Genomic DNA, 19574 nt, shown 5'->3' with positions numbered 1-19574 from the left:
GGGGATGAGAGGAGAGGAGAGGAGAGGAGGTATGCTTGGGCAGCCTCACATAGGTTGCCTGCTGGGGGAGAGGGAGGGACTGAGGTTTGGGACCCCAAAAGTGGTTCTTCTCTTTACCTTGACAAATGCCAGACACTTCCACTCAGTGATCTGCTCAGTGATGATGCGGAAAAGCTGCCAGATGCGAGTGTGGATCTCGATGACCCCCTGCTTCCCAGTGATGAATGTGACGTCCATGCAATCCCCTGAGGAGGCAGCAAAAGGCCGCAGCAGGGTTCACATCCAGCCCAGAAGAAGGGAGCTCCCTCCATGCAAGGAAAGGACACCCTGCAGCTCACCTGTCAGGATCCGCTGGGAATGGCAGAGATCAGTGATGCGCAACACCGTGGCCTGGAAGGACTGGCAGAGAGTGCGCAGCTCCTCTTCCATGGCCCGGGGGTTCTGGGAGGGGTCCTGGAAACGCCCCATTGTCACGACAGTCAGCAGCTCCTGCAGCTCCAGGGTCGCTTTCCGGAGGGAGCTACTGAGCTCAGCGATGATGCTGAGGCGCCGTGAGACAATGAAGTCCGAGACCTCCCGCTGCTGGTACGCAAAGGCATCCCAGGTGTCCAGGAGCTGCAAGAGCCAAGGCTGAGGGTCAGGCTCATGCCAGGCTCTCCGGGCACCTCACCCGAGAGGAACCTGCACAGCCCAAAGGGCTGCTCTCCATCCCCAGCACATCCCAGGCTTATCTCTGGTCACAAACGCTACAGGAAGGGAAAGGTGTGCTGGAGGTGGCCTGCTCAACATCACACAAGTGCAACATGCTAGAAATTCCCAGGGGGACCCACTTTTCCACAGAGTCATTGTGGGTGGGGATACTGGGTGCCCATAGTTATTCAGTGCTGGGGGCATCATCCCATAGCTGTCAACTTTCCCCTTTTCTTGCGAGGAATCCTATTCGGAATAAGGGAATTTCCCTTAAAAAAAGGGAAAGGTTGGCAGCTATGTATCATCCTCCCGACCCAAATATGCCAAGTGGTCTAGAGATGGATACTTAATCAGTGAGACATGTTGTAGTGATATCAAATTCAAGATATATTTAAATTGCCAGTCACGAAGGCAATCCAACATGGTCACTTTTGGCTTCAAATGAGAAAACTGACCAAGAATGAGAGCACTGGTAAAAGGAAAGTTGAAAAGCAAAACCAAGTGAGTGAAAACTCTTCAAAATACTTGGGGGTTGTTGAAGAACCACAATACTAGAAGCTCAGTTGGAACATAAGCATGTCAGTAACACAGCTACACCTCCATTGAATGCATGAAAACAAAAACATATGAATCAGACTAAGAAGAGAATGCTGAGGGAAAACAGAGGTGGCTGAATGTCCTCCAGTCCACTCCTCAAACAGAAATTCACAGTAGGTACCAATTTCCATTTTTGGCCAGAATGGACTGGAGGGTATTCAGGGAACAGGATGTAGAACAGCAGGATCCCCAAAGGGTGGGCTGGGATTCCTCTGCGTCAAAACCAAACAAAACTCTGAGCACCTTTCCTCAGTGTCAGCTGGGGGAAAACCATCTACTTTATAGGGCTTCACCAAAGTATGTGAGGTCCTAGGGGATGCCCTGCAGATGTCAACAACCAGGAAATTGTCCTTTAAAACAAGCTAAGGTGCCATTTCCTTAAAGAATGAGTGGAGAGTCCCCAAGGACTTCCCCATATGCCTGGGTAATACACAAATTAAGACATTTAGAAAATCAAGGATGAGGACACCTTCATCTCCTTAGATGGACCTGAGAAAGAAGAGCCAAACAGGGAAGGCTCACATTCTGTCTGAGAGAAAAATGTCGGACACACCGGACATCTGGGGACGGCCAGCTAGGGCAGAAAGAGGGAAGCCCTCCCAGGACTTGGGCTCTATGGAAAACTGAATGGAAAGTGGTCTGGGGATAAAAGCACATCAGGATCCCCTTGGAAAGAGCTGAGTTGAGCATCAGAGGACAAAGCCCCCAACTCTGAAGAAGACCTACAAGGTGAAGGATTGGCTACGAGGAAGAGAGTTTTCTTTTCTTTTTATGTACATTAGTTTTCTATAACTGTATTGTGAAAGTTTTTCAAAGTACAGCAAGATATAGAAAAGGGCACGGGTGGCGCTGTGGGTTAAACCTAGGCCTAGGGCCTAGGACTTGCCAATCAGAAGGTCGGCGGTTCGAATCCCCGCAGTGACGGGGTGAGCTCCCGTTGCTCGGTCCCTGCTCCTGCCAACCTAGCAGTTCGAAAGCACGTCAAAGTGCAAGTAGATAAATAAGTCCTGCTCTGGCGGGAAGGTAAACGGCGTTTCCGTGCGCTGCTCTGGTTCGCCAGAAGCGGCTCAGTCCTGCTGGCCACATGACCCAGAAGCTGTATGTCGGCTCCCTCGGCCAGTAAAGCGAGATGAGTGCTGCAACCCCAGAGTCGGTCATGACTGGACCTAATGGTCAGGGGTCCCATTACCTTTAAGATATAGAAAATGAATGTACATAAAAAATAGATGGAAAAGGTTACAAAAGGAAAAAAAGAAAAGAAAGAAGAAGCAGACAGAAGATAGGGAAGGAAGAGAAGAGAGAAGAGGAAAAGAAGCAATATAGAAAGAGAGAAAGAACTTCCGATTTTACATTCAAAAGTTATGAAAAACGTCTTATTTTAAGAGAAGGAAATCTACCTTTTCAATGGCTAAAGGAGAAGCCTCAAGAAACTAGGGAAAGACACTCCGGGCGTTTCCTGCACTTCCGATCCATCTTCTAGGGGAGCTCCTAAAACTCCTCAGGGACTCCTGAGGTAAAAAGGGGTGATTTCCAGCTGAAGCTGTTTAGAGCTGCCCTTGCCAACACCTCCAAGTCTTCTTTTCGGAAGCAGCTTGGGGGTATTTTATTCTGATCAAGTGGAGAGGGAGAAATCCCTTCGACTCCTCCTGCAAAACCTCCGGAGGGCCAGCCTGCCTCCCAGGGCAACAGGGAGGAGCTCCTTGGGAGGGAAAGACAGGGTAGAAATGTAAGGAAGGAATCCAGAATGCCAGAGCTTGCTTGGGCCGAGGCCCCTGAGAGGCCTTGGGGAGAGCGGCCGGGAGGCAGCGCTCTGAGGGAGCCATTTTGAGCTGGGGAGGGAAAGGGCGGGAAAAGGCCTCGGCCGGAGGGCGGCTGCCATGTCTGGGCCCGGCTGGCTCCATCCCGGTCTCTTCTGAGGAGAAAAAGGAAAACCAGGCCCTGCAGCCGGGGACTCGGGTGAGGGAAGCTTCCGGAGGAGAAGCCAGGGACGGGGAAGGGCAAAGGCCTTGGAGGCCCAAGCGGAGCCTCGCCTGCTGCGTCTCTCCTGGCCCTGTCAGTGCAGAGAGAGAGAGAGAGAGAGAGAGAGAGACCCCTCCATGGCCGCCTGCAGGGGAGCCAGGGCGGAGGGGGGCCTGAGGCCAAGGCTGCTGGGGCCCAGTGGAAGAGGGCCCCCCAGGGCCAGAGGGAGCTTGGATGCGGCCCCTCAGCTCCAGAAGGAAATGGGGCCCTTTCTGTCTCCAGCTCTCCTTTGTCAACTACAAATTGCCACTGTTTTATGTGTTGAATATATGCGAGATGGTAATTTATGGACCTAATAAGTATCTCAAGCCATTTGCACTCCGGTCTTCCACTGCCTCCCGCAGTTTGGTCAGACTCATGTTTGTAGCTTCAAGAACAGTGTCCCACCATCTCGTCCTCTGCCATCCCCTTCTCCTTGTGCCCTCCATCTTTCCCAACATCAGGGTCTTTTCCAGGGAGTCTTCTCTTCTCATGAGGTGGCCAAAGTCCTGGAGCCTCAGCTTCACAATCTGTCCTTCCAGTGAGCACTCAGGGTTGATTTCCTTCAGAATGGAGAGGTTTGATCTTCTTGCAGTCCATGGGACTCTCAAGAGTCTCCTCCAGCACCAGAATTCAAAAGCATCCAGTCTTCGGCGATCAGCCTTCTTTATGGTCCAGCTCTCACTTCCATACATCACTACTGGGAAAACCATGACTTTAACTATACGGACCTTTGTTGGCAAGGTGATGTCTCCGCTTTTTAAGATGCTGTCTAGGTTTGTTATTGCTTTTCTCCCAAGAAGCAGGCGTCTTTTAATTTCATGACTGCTGTCACCATCTGCAGTGATCATGGAGCCCAAGAAAGTAAAAATCTCTTACTGCCTCCATTTCTTCCCCTTCTATTTGCCAGGAGGTGATGGGCCCAGTGGCCATGATCTTCGTTTTTTTGATGTTGAGCTTCAGACCATATTTTGCGCTCTCCTCTTTCACCCTCATTAAAAGGTTCTTTAATTCCTCCTCATTTTTTGCCATTAAGGTTGTGTCATCTGCATATCTGAGGTTGTTGATATTTCTTCCGGCAATCTTAATTCCGGCTTGGGATTCATCCAGCCCAGCCTTTCGCATGATGAATTCTGCATATAAGTTAAATAAGCAGGGAGACAATATACAGCCTTGTCGTACACTTTTCCCAATTTTGAACCAATCAGCCTTGCCGTACTCCTTTCGCAATTTTGAACCAATCAGTTGTTCCATATCCAGTTCTAACTGGAGCTTCTTGTCCCACATAGAGATAAATAGTTCAGCTGGAATATCATCACTTCCACTGGCCTTGTTATTTGCAGTGCTTTCTAAGGCCCATTTGACTTCACTCTCCAGGATGTCTGGCTCAAGGTCCGGCATCCATATCTTTCTGGTATAATTCCTCTGTGTATTCTTGCCACCTCTTCTTGATGTCTTCTGCTTCTGTCAGGTCCTTTCCACTTTTGTCCTTTATTATGGTAATCTTTGTACGAAATATTCCTTTCATATCTCCAATTTTCTTGAACAGATCTCTGGTTTTTCCCATTCTATTGTTTTCCTCTATTTCTTTGCATTGCTTGTTTAATAATTTAATAATAATAATAATAATAATAATAATAATAATAATAATAATAATAAATGTAAATGGCAAGTTCCCAAGAAAATCCAGTGTTTGGCTTCATAAGATAAACTTCCCCAAAATTAAGAGGATTGGTAAAGAGGAAGTTGAAATGCAAAACCCAGAGAGCCAAATCTCTTCAAAACATTTGGGAGTTGTTTAAAACCACAATACTAAAAGTTCAACAAGAGTGTATACATACATCAGATCAGGAAACATACCATGAGGGCCAAGTGGACACCAGTGTGGTTAATAAGCAAAGAAGCTATTGGAGGCAAGAAAGCTTTCTTTGAGAAATGGAAGTCTTGTCCAAAGGAAAGGGAACACAAACCCTGGCAAAAGCAAGGCAAGCAGACAAAAAGGGATGATAAAAATGTTGGTGCACATTGCTAAAATCATAAAGACCAACAAGAAAAAGTTATTTAAATGCATTAGTAGCAGGAGACCATCTAGGGACCCTTGAATGGCAGGGGAGTTCAAGGTGTGCTAAAGGAGGACAAGGAGATTGCAGAGAAGCTGAATGAATTCTTGGCATCTGTCTTCGCAGTGGAAGGCATAGAGCAGAGCCCAGTGCGTGGACTCACTTTTGCAGGAAGTAAGTCTGGTTGGACAGTGTGTGAACAGGATGCCGGACTAGATGAGCCACTGGCCAGATCCAGCAGGCTCTTACGCAATGTTTTGCTTTTGTCTTCTTCTTCTTTGGTGATCGCTCATAGCTGAGTAAGATTCTCTTCCATGAACACGGTCTGAGTGGTGTGTCCGTAGGTGACTGTGGAATCCAATTCTGGATTTGATGACAGGGGGCCATCCAAGATTTGCTTAAAAACCTACAAGGAGTGTTTTCCTGAGGGAGTCCATTCCACTGTCAAACAACTCTTACTGTCACAAAGTTCTTCCTGGTGTTTACTTGGATTCTCCTTTCTTATAACTTGAATCTGTTAGTTCAGGTCCTACCATCCAGAGCAGGAGAAAATAAACTTGCTTCACCTTCCATGTGACAGTTCTTAAGATATGTTCTTGAAGATGACTATCATATCTCCTCTCAGTCACCTCTTTTCTAGGTTAAATATAGCCAGTTCCCTCAACCGTTCCTCCTAAAGCTTTGTTTCCAGACCCTTGATCTTGTTGGTTGTCCTCTTCTGCGCACATTCCAGCTTGTCAACATCCTTCTTAAATTGTGGCACCCAGAACTGGACAGAGTATTTTAGGTGTGGCCTGACCAAGGCAGAAGAGAGTGGGACTATTACTTCCCTTGTTCTGGACACTACACTTCTGTTAATGTAGCCTAGAATAGCATTAGCATTTTTTGCTGCTGAATCACACTGTTAAGCTTGTGGTCCATCAAGATCCCTAGATACTTTTCACATATACTGCTAATAAGTCAGGTGTCCCCCATCTTATATTTGTACATCTGGTTCTTCCCGCTTAAATGCTGAACCTTACATTTGTCCCTATTGAAACTCATTTTGTTAGTTTGGGCCCAGTTCTCCAATCTGTTAAGGTTGTCTTGAATCCCAATTCTGTCTTCTGCGGCATTAGCTACCCCTTCAAGTTTGGTGTCATCTACAAATTTGATGAGCATCCCCTCAATTCCTTCATTCAAGTCATTTATAAAGACATTGAACAACATTGGGCCCAGGACAGAACCCTGCGGCCCCCCACTGGTCACTTTTTCCCAGGATGAGGAGGCACCATTAAGGAGTATTCTTTGGGTTTGGTCAGTCAACCAGCTACAGATCCCCCTAACAGTTACCTCGTTCAAGCCACATTTTACCAGGTTCCTTGCAAGAACATCATTGAAATATGAAGGATGCCCAATATCAGGTGATGCTGCAGCAGTGTCAGCCTCCAGCTTGGCACATCACTTTGCCCTGCCAATGTTTTCTTTTCCACTCACCACCAGAATCCTTCCCTGTCCACCCTGCAACCGGGTCTCTCACCAAGTTTTCCAGGCTCTCTTCGCTGGGCGTAAGAGGGCGGAAGCATTGCTGGATGACCTCATTGAGGGCTCGCACGTAGTCAACATATTCCTGCAGCTCTGCCATCTGTCCCTGGTACTGCTCCAGCTGCACGGGAAGAAGCACGTCAAGCAAGGGTGTTGCTGCTGCCCCAGATGGGCATCACTAGCCCACAAGCCTTGGCTGTACCACGCAGCACCTGGGGTCTGCCCCAGGTTGGGAATCCATCCCAACCCTCAGCCCTGTCCTCTGCAGATGTGATGAGAATGCCCAGGCTCCTTACACAACATTGGTTTTCCAGGCTGGAGCTCGCAGAACCTGGAATCCAAAGCTGGCAGCAGAAAAATGGGAGGGTGGAAACAGAGAGGCGGAAACAAGACACAGAACTCCTGGCCATCACCCCTGGATCCCTCCTCATTTATTGGACAGGGCTCCCTGGCAACTCAGACTACTAAGGGGGGCCCAACCTTGAAGCCACCCATGGAAGAATGTGTCACAGCAAGGGGCCCGGACCCCCTCCTTTCTCCAGCCAGACCCCCCACAAGCAGCCTCCAGCAAAAGCTTCCTGGAAAGATACAAGAGCTATTTCCCTGTTAGTCCCCCCCCAGGCTCACAGGAGCAGTCAAGGCTTCAGAGGTTCTGAGCAGAGAATGCTCTCTTACAACATTTGGGGCTCTTGAATTGTGCTCAGAAACATGCTGGGAGCCAGAAAGGATCCTTTAGGACCATTGTTTATTATTATTATTATTATTATTATTATTATTATTATTATTATTATTACTGCTACTACTATTCACTTTGTGTTTTTATTCTGTATTTTAATGCTGTGAACCACCCTGAAATCTTCAGATGAAGGGTGGTATACTGCTGCTGCTGCTGCTACTACTACTACTACTAATAATAATAGGATTGCAGTGCAGGGTTCATCTATTGGCAAGGGTGGTCTGGGCCCCAACTAGGCTAGACAAGCAAGAGGAATCTTTTCTTTTTGCATACAACCTGGAGATGTGCAGGCAAGGTATAACATGGGGACAGTGAATCTGCACATTAACTGAAGGCGGGAGCTGAAGATTCCCAGATGACCATGAATACTAGCTAAGGCAAGGGCCTTTCTGCCTCCCTGCCTGCCAGGTGGGGAGGGGGAGGAATCCTACCTTCTGGGAGCACTTGGCAATGGTGAAGATGTCGGTGCCAACATTCATGTAGAGTTGCAGGACGCCAGACAGCTCAGCAATTAGCTTCTCGCTCCGCTGCGCAGTCTCGCTCAGCAGCAAGGACAGGATGTCCTCATTGATGGAGGCCAGCAGAGGCACTGCAAGGACAGAGCAGGCTGGAAAATGGCCCCCCAGTGGAGCGGGAACTCCAGCATGGCCCCTTGCTCCCACCCCTCCCCAGCACATACGGAGGTCCTGATGAATGCCGCTGCAGTCCACTAAGAGAAGGAGGTTGTGTGTGATGACCACCCGGGGCACCTTCTGGACCTGTGCCACCCACGTGCGCAGCTTGAGGATGCGGTTCACATACTCCTCGGCCGGCCAGCTCTTCATGCTTTCCAGCTGGCTAGGGCTCCAGCTGTGCACAAAGTTGTAGATCTCGCCCAGCCAGGTGTACTGTCGGCACAGCAGTTCCGTCTCGGTCAGGGCCATCTGTGGGTGGGGAAAGGGGGCAGCACTCAGCTGAGGCCTTTGCCATGCTGGACCCGGCCCCAGCCCTCTGACCCACGAGCCAGGGCTGCCAGAAAGGAACCCTGCACATGCTCTGCCGCTCTCCCCCGCTTCCCCTGGAGATGTCGGGGCCTGGCTCTCCCCACACCTCGTGGTTCAGGAGGGAGCCAACCTGCTCCCACCTCCCGGGAGTTCTGGTCAGGGAGTGCAAAAAATATATATAAATGTTTTGGGCCTTTATGATTTTAGCAATACTGTGTCTCAAGGTTATTTTTTTTAGCAGCCCCAGCTCAGCCCACACTCCCAGCGGGCACTCACCGTGAGCAGGGCACGCAGCTCCTCCGTAGCCTCCTGGATGATGCGGTCTGACCTGAGGTCCTTCTCCAGTTGCTCCCGCGACAGCAAGGGGTACATGCCCTTCAACCGGTGGCCAATGACCTCCAGGCCACCATATACCTTCACGTCCATCTGATATACCAGCTGGGGCTTCTCACCGCAGAGCTCTGCTGTCGACAGCCGCTGGGGCTGAATGAGGGGCTCCAGGGAGCCCTGCTGAGGAATGGCGCTCCCACTGCTCACATCTGCAGCTGCAGGGGAGGAGAACAAGCACTGTCACCCGGCCAAGGTGTGTAGCAGGAAACCCCCCCCCCTCCATCATTCAGTTTGTACAAACACACACTCACACTTGCACACTACGTACGCTACGCTTCTGTTATAAATTCATAGAAAATCAACCATGCATCGGATTTGCACTGTTCTACTTTTATTTTACTCCATGAAGGAAGCACTACAAAATGGGGAAGGTTTGATACAGGGCAGCCATAATCCCTTCACCATCCCAGCACATCCACAGGAGCCCTGCCGAGTTGCTATGCCAACCCTGAGGGTCCTAGACAGAAGACCATCAAGATCCCAAAGAACTTGCATATGGGAGTGGATTCAGCATGGACTGGAACAAAGGACAATGATCAGATCTTCCCTCTGGGAGCAGGAAACTGCCAACTCCCCTTTGTCTCCTGGAAGTGACTCATGGGGAGGGGGAGAGAAGGGAACCAGCCAGGTGACAGGACACTCAGGTTACCACCACCACCCCTCCCTCAACCCCTCCTTTCTGTGATGTATGCATGATGTTTTAGGGGGTGGGCTTGACCTACAGGATGGGAATTTCAAAAGTTTTTATAAGGCCTTGAACACCATTTTTCTGTGTCTTTCCTCTCACCTGCAAGTGAGGGGAGCATCCTGTTGCAACAGTCAATAAAGGCCAAGCCTACAGGCTGCTGATTTGCTCCAATTTACTCTGGTTGGTGTCTTTACTTTTTGTCCAAGGGAGCCCTCGGATTTTCCCGGTAACAGGTGGAAAAGACGACGACCCACCCCTCAAATCTGTAGGTCCACAAGATGGCAAATACACCACAAAAGCAGAGCACATAGACCAATCAAGGGGAGAAGACTCGGCAAGCTCACGGTTCACATCCACACCATACATTTAAAGCACTCTTAGGATCACTTTAGCAGTCGTGGCTTTTCTTCCAGGAATACTGGGAACTGTACTTCACTAAGCATGCTGGGACCTCTCACAGAGCTGGTTCCCAAGACCCTTCATAAACTACAGTTCCCAGGATTCATAGGGTGGGGGAAAGTGGTGTAAGGGGGCTGTCAAGGTATGGTGTGGATGTGGATGGAGCAAGAAGGAACTGGCATAGATTTGGTGTCACTTCTGGAGAGGCCCAGTCCAACACCCCACCCCCACCCCTTGAGCAGCCCCCAGGAGAGCCCAAGGAGGCCAGGCAAGGGCCCACTGGGATGGGGCTCGTCCTCTCCCTGGCTTACCACTTGGCTTGGCTGCATGGTGCTCAGCTTCAGCTGTAGTGCTCTGAGGGTTCTCCGGAGGCGCTGACCCCTCACTTTTGACCCGGGTCGTCTGAAGGGAACAGAAAGTCTACTCAGCTGGTGGGGCAAAGCCCCTTCTCAAACACTTCTGGGCAGCCCCTGCCGCCTACTGCATGGAAATGTGGTTAAGTGCAAGGCAGTTGTGGGGTGGAGGGAGAGGGAGGAGGGACCCTCCTTGCGTGGTGTTTGACCAGGAAGCTGACCCACCTGCAGGACGGACTCCAAGACCGTATTCACAGCCCCCAGCAGGCAGTCCTCCAGCTCCTTGTGGGAGGGGAAGAGCACGAGCTGCCTGTCGGCGCCAAACACCAGGTGCACCTGGAGGACCGCTTTCCGCTTGATGCCATCAGCCTGCGGGGAGACACCAAGCGGCAGGTGAAAAGGCTTCTGGCGCCCTAGACATGTTAAGTATAACTAATTGTACCCTGAAATGGGAAAGAACTCTGTACAGTATGTGTCTATATGTATACTGTGTAGCATGGTATGGAAACTTCCATTCAGCTAAACTAGAGTTGCAGAGAGCCTAACAAGTGTATGATGAGTGAGAATGCATCTCTGCTAGCTCTGTCACAAGGTGAGAAAGGATTGTATTACAGCCCTATGTGTTTGTAGGGATCCATTTTGTGTATGTTAGCTTTTTGTTCTGAAACCACTGAAGAGAATGGTGTGCTAAGTCTTTCTCCAGGAGATAGCCTCTGGCTAAAAAGATCCTGTTTGGGAGATGCAAAGCTTTGATTTCAGCTCTGGGTGAAGATATCCATAATTCTAATTGTGCCCCTGAAGGACCAGGTGCGCAGCCTGGGAGTCATTTTGGACTCACAGCTGTCCATGAAGGCGCAGGTAAATTCTGTGTCCAAGGCAGCTGTTTACCAGCTCCACCTGGTACGCAGGCTGAGACTCTACCTGCCCGCGGACTGTCTCGCCAGAGTGGTGCATGCTCTGGTTATCTCCCGCTTGGACTACTGCAATGCACTCTACGTGGGGCTACCTTTGAAGGTGACCTGGAAATTACAATTAATCCAGAATGTGGCAGCTAGACTGGGGACTAGGATCGGCTGCCGAGACCACATAACACTGGTCCTGAAAGACTTTCATTGGCTCCCAGGACGTTTCCAAGCAGAATTCAAAGTGTTGCTGCTGATTTTTAAAGCCCTAAACAGCCTCGGCCCAGTAGACCTGAAGGAGCGTCTCCACCCCCATCATTCTGCCAAGACACTGAGGTCCAGCTCCGAGGGCCTTCTGGTGGTTCCCTCACTGTGAGAAGCAAAGTTACAGGGAACCAGGCAGAGGGCCTTCTTGGTAGTGGTGCCCACCCTGTGGAACGCCCTCCCATCAGATGTCAAGAAAATAAACAGCTCTCTGACATCTGAAGGCAGCCCTGTTTAGGGAAGCTTTTAATGTTTGATGTTTTATTGTGTTTTTAATATTCTGTTGGAAGCCGCCCAGAGTGGCTGGGAAGGCCTGGGCAGATGGGCGGGGTATAACCAATAAAGTGTTGTTGCTGTTGCTGTTGTTATTATTTCCAAATGCACAGTATTAATAACCTCAGTAAGGCAGAGCATCCTGTCTGCTCCACAAGCAAAGAGCTGAGCCAGACTCTGGAGGCCAACCCTGAATCCCCTGCTGGAGCAGAAGCTGGAAACCACAACAGGCTCTGCCCCCCCCACCGCCCGCCCCCCCCCCCCCGAGCAGGTATCCCTGGGCTACGGGACCTTCATGGTGTCATAGATAAAGGCTCTGACTTCCTCTTGCATTGCGGAGACCAGGTTCTGGCAGAGGAGGAGGTTCACCAGCAGGGCCAGGAAGCCCAGCCTCTGCAGCCAGTGTTCGGCGATCTGCAGGCGGTGCTGCAACTTCTCAAAGTCGATGCGCTGCTTGTACAGGGAAGCCTTGGTGATGTACAGCTTGTAGCTCTGCACCTGCTGCTGCAGCCCACGGACCATCCTGTATGTGTCGTCCCGGACCTGCCAGAGCAAGGCATGCAAGAATGACGCCACCGCTGGCTGGGGTGCAGCAGCCAGGCAGGCACCTCACCTGGGCCCAGACAGGCAGACTTCTCTGCAGCAGACACGGGCATACAGAGCCACATGGCTGCCTGCAAACAGGAGTCTGCCTGACTTCACACAAGGGCAAGCTGACCGCACATTTTCAAAGGGCCCCTTGCAGCAGCCCAGCCGTTCCCTGTATGAAGCAGGCTGGCCCAAGTCACTGGCCCTGGGGAACTGGCAGTCTTGAACCCGGGTGTCACTAGCAGTGTCACTCTCAAGAACGTCATGGAAGGGATTCTGGGGGCCCAAACCCTCATGGGCTTTGCTGGGTAAAAACAGCAAATGTGCCCAGAAACAAGAACATCAGAAGATGTTTTTGTTTTACTATGTACATTGTGTTCTCATTTTGTATTGTTATGTTGTGAAGCGCCCTGTGATCTTCAGATGAAGGGCAACATAAATGAATAAACAGGACATCAAGGTGGTGTATAACAAAATATAAAATGACAATGAAACAAAAAACCATTAAAGCAACAGGGGGAAATATAAAAAAACAACTGGCTCAACTTGTAAAAGTTGAAGTGACTGAATAGACCTGTTGGCCTAACAAGATCTTCAGGAGACGTCTGGAAATTAGCAGGCAAATTAGCAGCCTGGGATGGAAGCATCTCCCAGCAGCCCTGGGGATTTGGCCCCAGCCTTTGCCAGAGGGAGCGTGGGCTCCCGGCTCCCGCACAGCCGAGGGACACTGCTGGTGCTCACCCACTGCAAGACAGAGGAGCAGAGCTGGAGGAATTTGCTGAGCAATCCTTGGGCATTTCTGTTCTCCTGGGCCAGGGCGCGCTTGAGATCGGAGAAGGTGTAGCACTTGACTCTGCTTCTTGGCAGCCAGTGGATGGAGTGGAGTTGCAGCAGCAGCCTGCAAAGGAAGGACACGAAGCAGCTGCTGGGGCCAAGGAACAGCAGAGGCCCCCAAAGGGGGAGCGGGTCCCCACTCCAGGGCCTCCCCACCCCCATGCCTCACCTGGAGATGTGAAGAAGAGCAAGTCCAAAGTGGGGCACCGAGTGGAGGAGCTGCAAGCTCAGCTTCTCCCGGCACTTCAGGTAATGCAAGTGCTTGACATTGACGAACCAACTGGCGGGGGTGGGGTGGGGAGGAGATAATAATAATAATAATAATAATAATAATAATAATTATTATTATTATTATTATTATTATTTATACCCCGCCCATCTGGCTGGGTTTCCCCAGCCACTCTGGGCGGCTCCCAACAGAATATTAAAAGCATGATCAAACGAGAGAGAGAAACGTGCCGCCGAGACTGGGGAAGCCGCTCTATGCCTTTGCTCTCTCATGGCAGCAGCAACCCAGACCCACTACACAACGCAGGAGGACAACACCCGCATCACTTTGGCCGGGCACCTCTTCGCCCCCCCCCTTACCGGACAAAGGCTTTGCGGACCAAGAAGAGCCGGAAGAAGGGGATGTACTGCAACAGCTGCCACAGCACGGCCTGCCGGTGCAATTCGCCCAGGGAAAAGGCCTCCGACCCCTCTTCAGGGTGCACATGCAGCACCCCAAAAGGGGAGAAAATGTAGTGCTGAGGGTTGACCAGACGCTTGGGAACAGCCACCAGGTCATAAGGCCTGCGAAAAGGGGAAGAGAGTTGCAGGAGCCAGTCCTCCAAGGGAGCCCCTTCACCAACCCCCAGAGAAGCAAAGCAGGGCCTCCTCGCCCCCTTCGCTCCGTCCTGCCCTCCCTGCTGTCAGGCTTTTCCTGGAAGCTCAAGGAAGAGACAGAAACTCAGGAAACTGCCTTATTTGCCAAGCCAGACCACGGGTCTATCGAGTTCAGCGCTGTCAAGGCTGACAAGGGGCTTTCCTGGGACCATCTGCATGCAACGTATGTGTCCCCCCCCCCCCAAGCTACAACCTTTCCCCCCAACCTTATGCAGCTCTACAAAGTGCTGTGCCCATCAGTGAGACTGAATCACAGCCAGAAGAGCATGGAAAGCCACGCTTGCTGGTCCGATCCCTGCATGGGACAGCTGCATCTCCCTGCACTGCAGGACTAGATGGTCCTCCAGAGTCTCTATGATTCAGGTTCTGGACTCCAGTCTACAGACTCTAGGGGGACCAAAGCTGGGAGAGGCCTCCGAGAACACCCTGGGGAGAGGAGGCAAGACAGGGCTGGGCAGACAGAGCAGAATTCACCTCCTTTCCCGCTCCCCCCCCCCAGCAAAGGAGGGAGGGAGGGAGACCCACTTGCATGATGGGACTGCCAGCCAGGGCAAGAAAACAGGGGTACCTGAAGTGCCGGTTCTGGGCAACGTTGAAGTAAATGAAACTTATTTTCCCCAAATGGCGCTTCCTTGCAAAGAGCTCAGCTGCCTCAAGACTCGTCACCATTTCTCCTCCTCTGCCTCCTGCTGCCCCAGCTCTCTTCTTGGGCACTGTAGGCGGTCCTGGGCTTTCTTTGCGTGGCTCTAGGGAGGGCCTGCATCAAAATTGGAAAGAATCGTCTGTAGGACATTTGTCGGCAGAAACGCCCGGGGTGAGCCAAGCTGGGTTGGGGAGGCGGCCTTACCCTGCAGCCCGGCTTGGAATAGCACAGGGGAATTCTGTTGGCACATCTGCAGCTAGAGTCAGAGGCATGAGGCCAAGGCTGCCAGGTCGGGGGGTCTCCTCTTGAGCCACCTCCCTGCCGACTTGCCCCACACATCTCTGCAGCTCCTGGAGGGACACGGGATCTGGCTGCAGCATGCCAGAGGCCCCAGCCGCTACCCATTCCATCGCAAAAGGGCAGGCTTGGCCCAGAAAGACTGGCTCTCTGCTGGAGGGCAGCTGCTTGGCTATTTCCTTAGGCTCTCGGGGGCAAAATTCTCGTGGGTCAGCCCACAACACAGCACAGTCCGTGGGGAAGGCCTGCCAGATGGACCCCAGAATATCTAGGTCAGAAACCATGGCCTGGCTGCTGCGGAACTGGAAATAGAGGCCCTCCAGGTAGGGGGCCAGCTCTGCCCGCCTCGACAGCAGCTGCTGGAAGGGGGCGATCAGCCGCAGCGCCTCCATCATGCGCAGCCAGGCCCGGCGACTGCTTCTCTCCAGGACCGTGCGGAAGACGGCGGTCAGCTCCGCCACAAGCGCCTCCACGTCCTTGGGCTCTGCATGCCCAGCCTCCTGGATCTGGGTAGCCAGGCGGCGGCGGAGGGCGCGGGCCCAGGAATGGTCCTCCTGCTGGGCTGGGCTGCTGGGCATCTGCCTGCCTGCAAGAGACACCAAGGGGATGGGTGAGGACCACCTCAGAACAGCCCTCTTCAGGCCTGGCAGAGCACAGCCAGGAAAAGGGGCCTCTGGGGATGAGCAAGAGGGGCCTTCAGCACCAGGCGAGGACGTTTCTCCCCCTTTGCACGGCTTTTCGGTCATGGCCACCCAACCTGCAAGCTGTGGGATTCATGGGGTTGCAGTGCTTGCCCAGGGCTGGGTTTCCTGAGAGTGAGGGACAGGAGAGACTCTGGTGCCTTTATGATATATAGGGCTGTTTGCCACCTGTCCCTAAGACAGAGGGGCCCGTCCTTCCATAGTCACAACCTTGGCTCTGTCGCTCAGCTGTTGCCTGCAGTTGCTTCCAGCCCAGCTCACACCCAACTTTCGGGTGTAACAGCCAGGTGAGCAGGGGGCGCTTGGGCTAGGGTTAGAACCACTTTGAGGTTCTTATGACTTTTAGGAAAACAAACAAACAAACAAGGCCCTCTAGTGGTGTACCATAATAAAAGACAAAAGTGGAAAGGACCTAACAGAAGCAGAAGACATCAAGAAGAGGTGGCAAGAATACACAGAGGAACTATACCAGAAAGAAATGGATGTCTCGTACACCCCAGGTAGTGTGGCTGCTGACCTTGAGCCAGACATCCTGGAGAGTGAAGTCAAATGGGCCTTAGAAAGCACTGCTAATAACAAGGCCAGTGGAAGTGATGGTATTCCAGCTGAACTATTTAAAATTTTAAACGATGATGCTGTCAAGGTGCTATACTCAATATGCCAGCAAGTTTGGAAAACTACATCCCAATCCCAAAAAAGGGCAGTGCCAAAGAATGCTCCAACTACCGCACAATTGCACTCATTTCACATGCTAGCAAGGTTATGTTTAAAATTCTACAAGGCAGGCTTAAGCAGTATGTGGACCGAGAACTCCCAGAAGTGCAAGCTGGATTTAGAAGAGGCAGAGGAACCAGAGACCAAATTGCAAACATGCGCTGGATTATGGAGAAAGCTAGAGAGTTCCAGAAAGACATCTACTTCTGCTTCATTGACTATGCAAAAGCCTTTGACTGTGTCGACCACAGCAAACTATGGCAAGTTTTTAAAGAAGTGGGAGTGCCTGATCACCTCATCTGTCTCCTGAGAAATCTCTAACTGGGACAAGAAGCTACAGTTAGAACTGGATATGGAACAACTGATTGGTTCAAAATTGGGAAAGGAGTACGACAAGGCTGTATGTTGTCTCCCTGCTTATTTAACTTATATGCAGAATTCATCATGCGAAAGGCTGGGCTGGATGAATCCCAAGCTGGAATTAAGATCGCCGTAAGAAATAGCAACAACCTCAGATATGCAGATGACACAACCTTGATGGCAGAAAGTGAGGCGGAATTAAAGAACCTTTTAATGAGGGTGAAAAAGGAGAACACAAAATATGGTCTGAAGCTCATCATCAAAAAAACGAAGATCATGGCCACTGGTCCCATCACCTCCTGGCAAATAGAAGGAAAAGAAATGGAGGCAGTGAGAGATTTTACTTTCTTGGGCTCCATGATCACTGCAGATGGTGAGAGCTGCCACGAAATTAAAAGACGCCTGCTTCTTGGGAGAAAGGCGATGGCAAACCTAGACAGCATCTTAAAAAGCAGAGACATCACCTTGCCAACAAAGGTCCGTATAGTTAAAGTCATGGTTTTCCCAGTAGTGATGTATGGAAGTGAAAGCTGGACCATAAAGAAGGCTGATCGCCGAAGAATTGATGCTTTTGAATTCTGGTGCTGGAGGAGACTCTTGAGAGTCCCATGGACTGCAAGAAGATCCAACTTCTCCATTCTGAAGGAAATCAGCCCTGAGTGCTCCCTGGAAGGACAGATCCTGAAGCTGAGGCTCCAGGACTTTGGCCACCTCATGAGAAGAGAAGCCTCCCTGGAAAAGACCCTGATGTTGGGAAAGATGAAGGGCACAAGGAGAAGGGGACGACAGAGGACGAGATGGTGGGACAGTGTTCTCGAAGCTACCAGCATGAGGGAGGCAGTGGAAGACAGGAGGGCCTGGTGTGCTGTGGTCCATGGAGTCACGAAGAGTCGGACACGACTAAACGACTAAACAACAACAACAACGGTGGTGCATCAGTGAAGGTGCTAGCTCAAGGCTAAGGCAAGGTCTGGTCTGGTTTCAAGGCGGATGGGGAGCTTCATGTTGAGATCCCTGCATTGCAGGGGGTGGACTAGATGACCCTCGGGATCCCTTCCCACGCGACAAAGGAACTGGCCGCCGTGCAGCTGCAGCCCTGATCTCCCAAGGCCACTTGCCGGACTAGTCCACCCCTGCACGTCCCGGGAGAGTTTCTCATTTGGGGCACTTGCCCCGAGGAGGGCGTGGAGGGGCTCCAGGGCCGCCCCAAGGAAGCAAGAGGGAGAGAGACGCCCCCCGAGGAGCCCGGAGGAAGGACCCTCTGCCCCTTACTCGGCGGGGCGTCGGGGGCGCAGGGCTCCATGGCGTCGTCGGGGCGAGGGGCGGCGAGGGCGCGCGGGACGCGTTGCTAGGGGCGCCCAACGGCCGGCGCTCCGTGGCCCCCGGGATGCCTAGACTCGCCCCGCCTCCGGGTCCCTTCGGAAAGTCCCGTCCTGGCCGCCGAGGCTGCCCGCACCCCCGGGGCACCGGCGTCAAGCGGAGGGCGAGGCGGCGCCGGACTGGGCAGCTGGCGCGCAGGTCTGGTCTGGAAACCCCCTTGCTCAGCTCCTTGCTCAGCTCCAGAGCAGGATCCCGCCTGTCCTCTCCCTGCCCAGGGTCCTGCTCGCATGCCCAGCCGCCCTGGCCTTGGCAGGCTTTCTCGTGGGAAGGCTGGAGTTTTGCCAACTGAGTATAAGCCAACTGAAGCAAAAGCGGGAAAAGACTAAACATGGAAGGAAAGTGGGCCACGTATAGAGATTTATTGATCGAGGTAGAAAATAAGTTAAAATTAAAAACATTTGAAGAAATAAGAGCTAGTGACGGATTGGTTGCAATATCATCAGTTAAATGATGTGTTCAATGAGGAGAAAAAGAAGAATGGTTTTGACACAACAAGATCCAGGCTGGAGAGAGAGCTATTGGATGATAAGAAAAAACTATTATCAAAAATGTACAAATTATTATTGGAATGGCATACCAAAGATGAAGAGGTGAAAATGGTAATGATACAATGGGCTAAAGATTTTGGATATAATATTCAGTTAGAACCATGGGAAAGGTTATGGAATGAAGGTTATGGAACAAGGCAAAAGCATATTGGGAAATGATATATAATGAGTTGAAGAAAATGTAGAAGTGGAGTCGAAGTGGAGTGGGGTAGAAGTGGAAGGATCATTAGGCGTGAGTGTTGTCCCTATTTTCAAAAAGGGGAAAAGAGAGGACCCAAATAATTACCGCCCAGTCAGTCTGACATCAATACCAGGGAAGATTCTGGAGCAGATCATTAAGCAAACAGTCTGTGAGCACCTAGAAAGGAATGCTGTGATCACCAACAGTCAGCATGGATTTCTGAAAAATAAGTCATGTCAGACTAACCTGATCTCATTTTTTGACAGAATTACAAGCCTGGTAGATGAAGGGAACGCAGTGGATGTAGCCTACCTTGATTTCAGCAAGGCATTTGACAAGGTGCCCCATGATATTCTTGTAAAGAAGCTGGTAAAATGCGGTCTTGACTATGCTACCACTCAGTGGATTTGTAACTGGCTGACTGACCGAACCCAAAGGGTGCTCATCAATGGTTCCTCTTCATCCTGGAGAAGAGTGACTAGTGGGGTGCCACAGGGTTCTGTCTTGGGCCCGGTCTTATTCAACATCTTTATCAATGACTTGGATGATGGACTCAAGGGCATCCTGATCAAATTTGCAGATGACA

The 19574-nt window shown here is 51.3% G+C and overlaps 1 protein-coding gene across 1 annotated transcript in view; it reads right to left on the bottom strand.

The window, feature by feature from the left end:
* DNHD1 (dynein heavy chain domain 1) overlaps positions 1-18201 on the bottom strand; it is a 48850-nt gene extending 30649 nt beyond the window's left edge. The window contains exons 1-15 of the mRNA XM_081909488.1: positions 18152-18201; positions 15012-15690; positions 14733-14921; positions 13868-14071; positions 13449-13559; positions 13187-13343; positions 12149-12400; positions 10644-10787; positions 10377-10467; positions 8865-9133; positions 8285-8528; positions 8037-8194; positions 6865-6990; positions 339-615; positions 118-245 (exon numbers count right to left, since the gene is read on the bottom strand). Coding sequence (XP_081765614.1) covers positions 118-245; positions 339-615; positions 6865-6990; positions 8037-8194; positions 8285-8528; positions 8865-9133; positions 10377-10467; positions 10644-10787; positions 12149-12400; positions 13187-13343; positions 13449-13559; positions 13868-14071; positions 14733-14921; positions 15012-15690; positions 18152-18182 — 3060 coding nt within the window. The 5' untranslated portion in view covers positions 18183-18201. The remainder of the gene's footprint in view (positions 1-117; positions 246-338; positions 616-6864; positions 6991-8036; positions 8195-8284; positions 8529-8864; positions 9134-10376; positions 10468-10643; positions 10788-12148; positions 12401-13186; positions 13344-13448; positions 13560-13867; positions 14072-14732; positions 14922-15011; positions 15691-18151) is intronic.
* Positions 18202-19574: the final 1373 nt, after the last annotated feature.

The sequence above is a fragment of the Podarcis melisellensis genome, assembly GCF_964234715.1.
Source record: "Podarcis melisellensis genome assembly, chromosome: 4".
Classification (NCBI taxonomy): Eukaryota; Metazoa; Chordata; class Lepidosauria; order Squamata; family Lacertidae; genus Podarcis; species Podarcis melisellensis.
The sequence above is the reverse complement of the archived record's forward strand: the minus strand, read 5'-3'. Positions and strand labels throughout refer to the sequence as shown.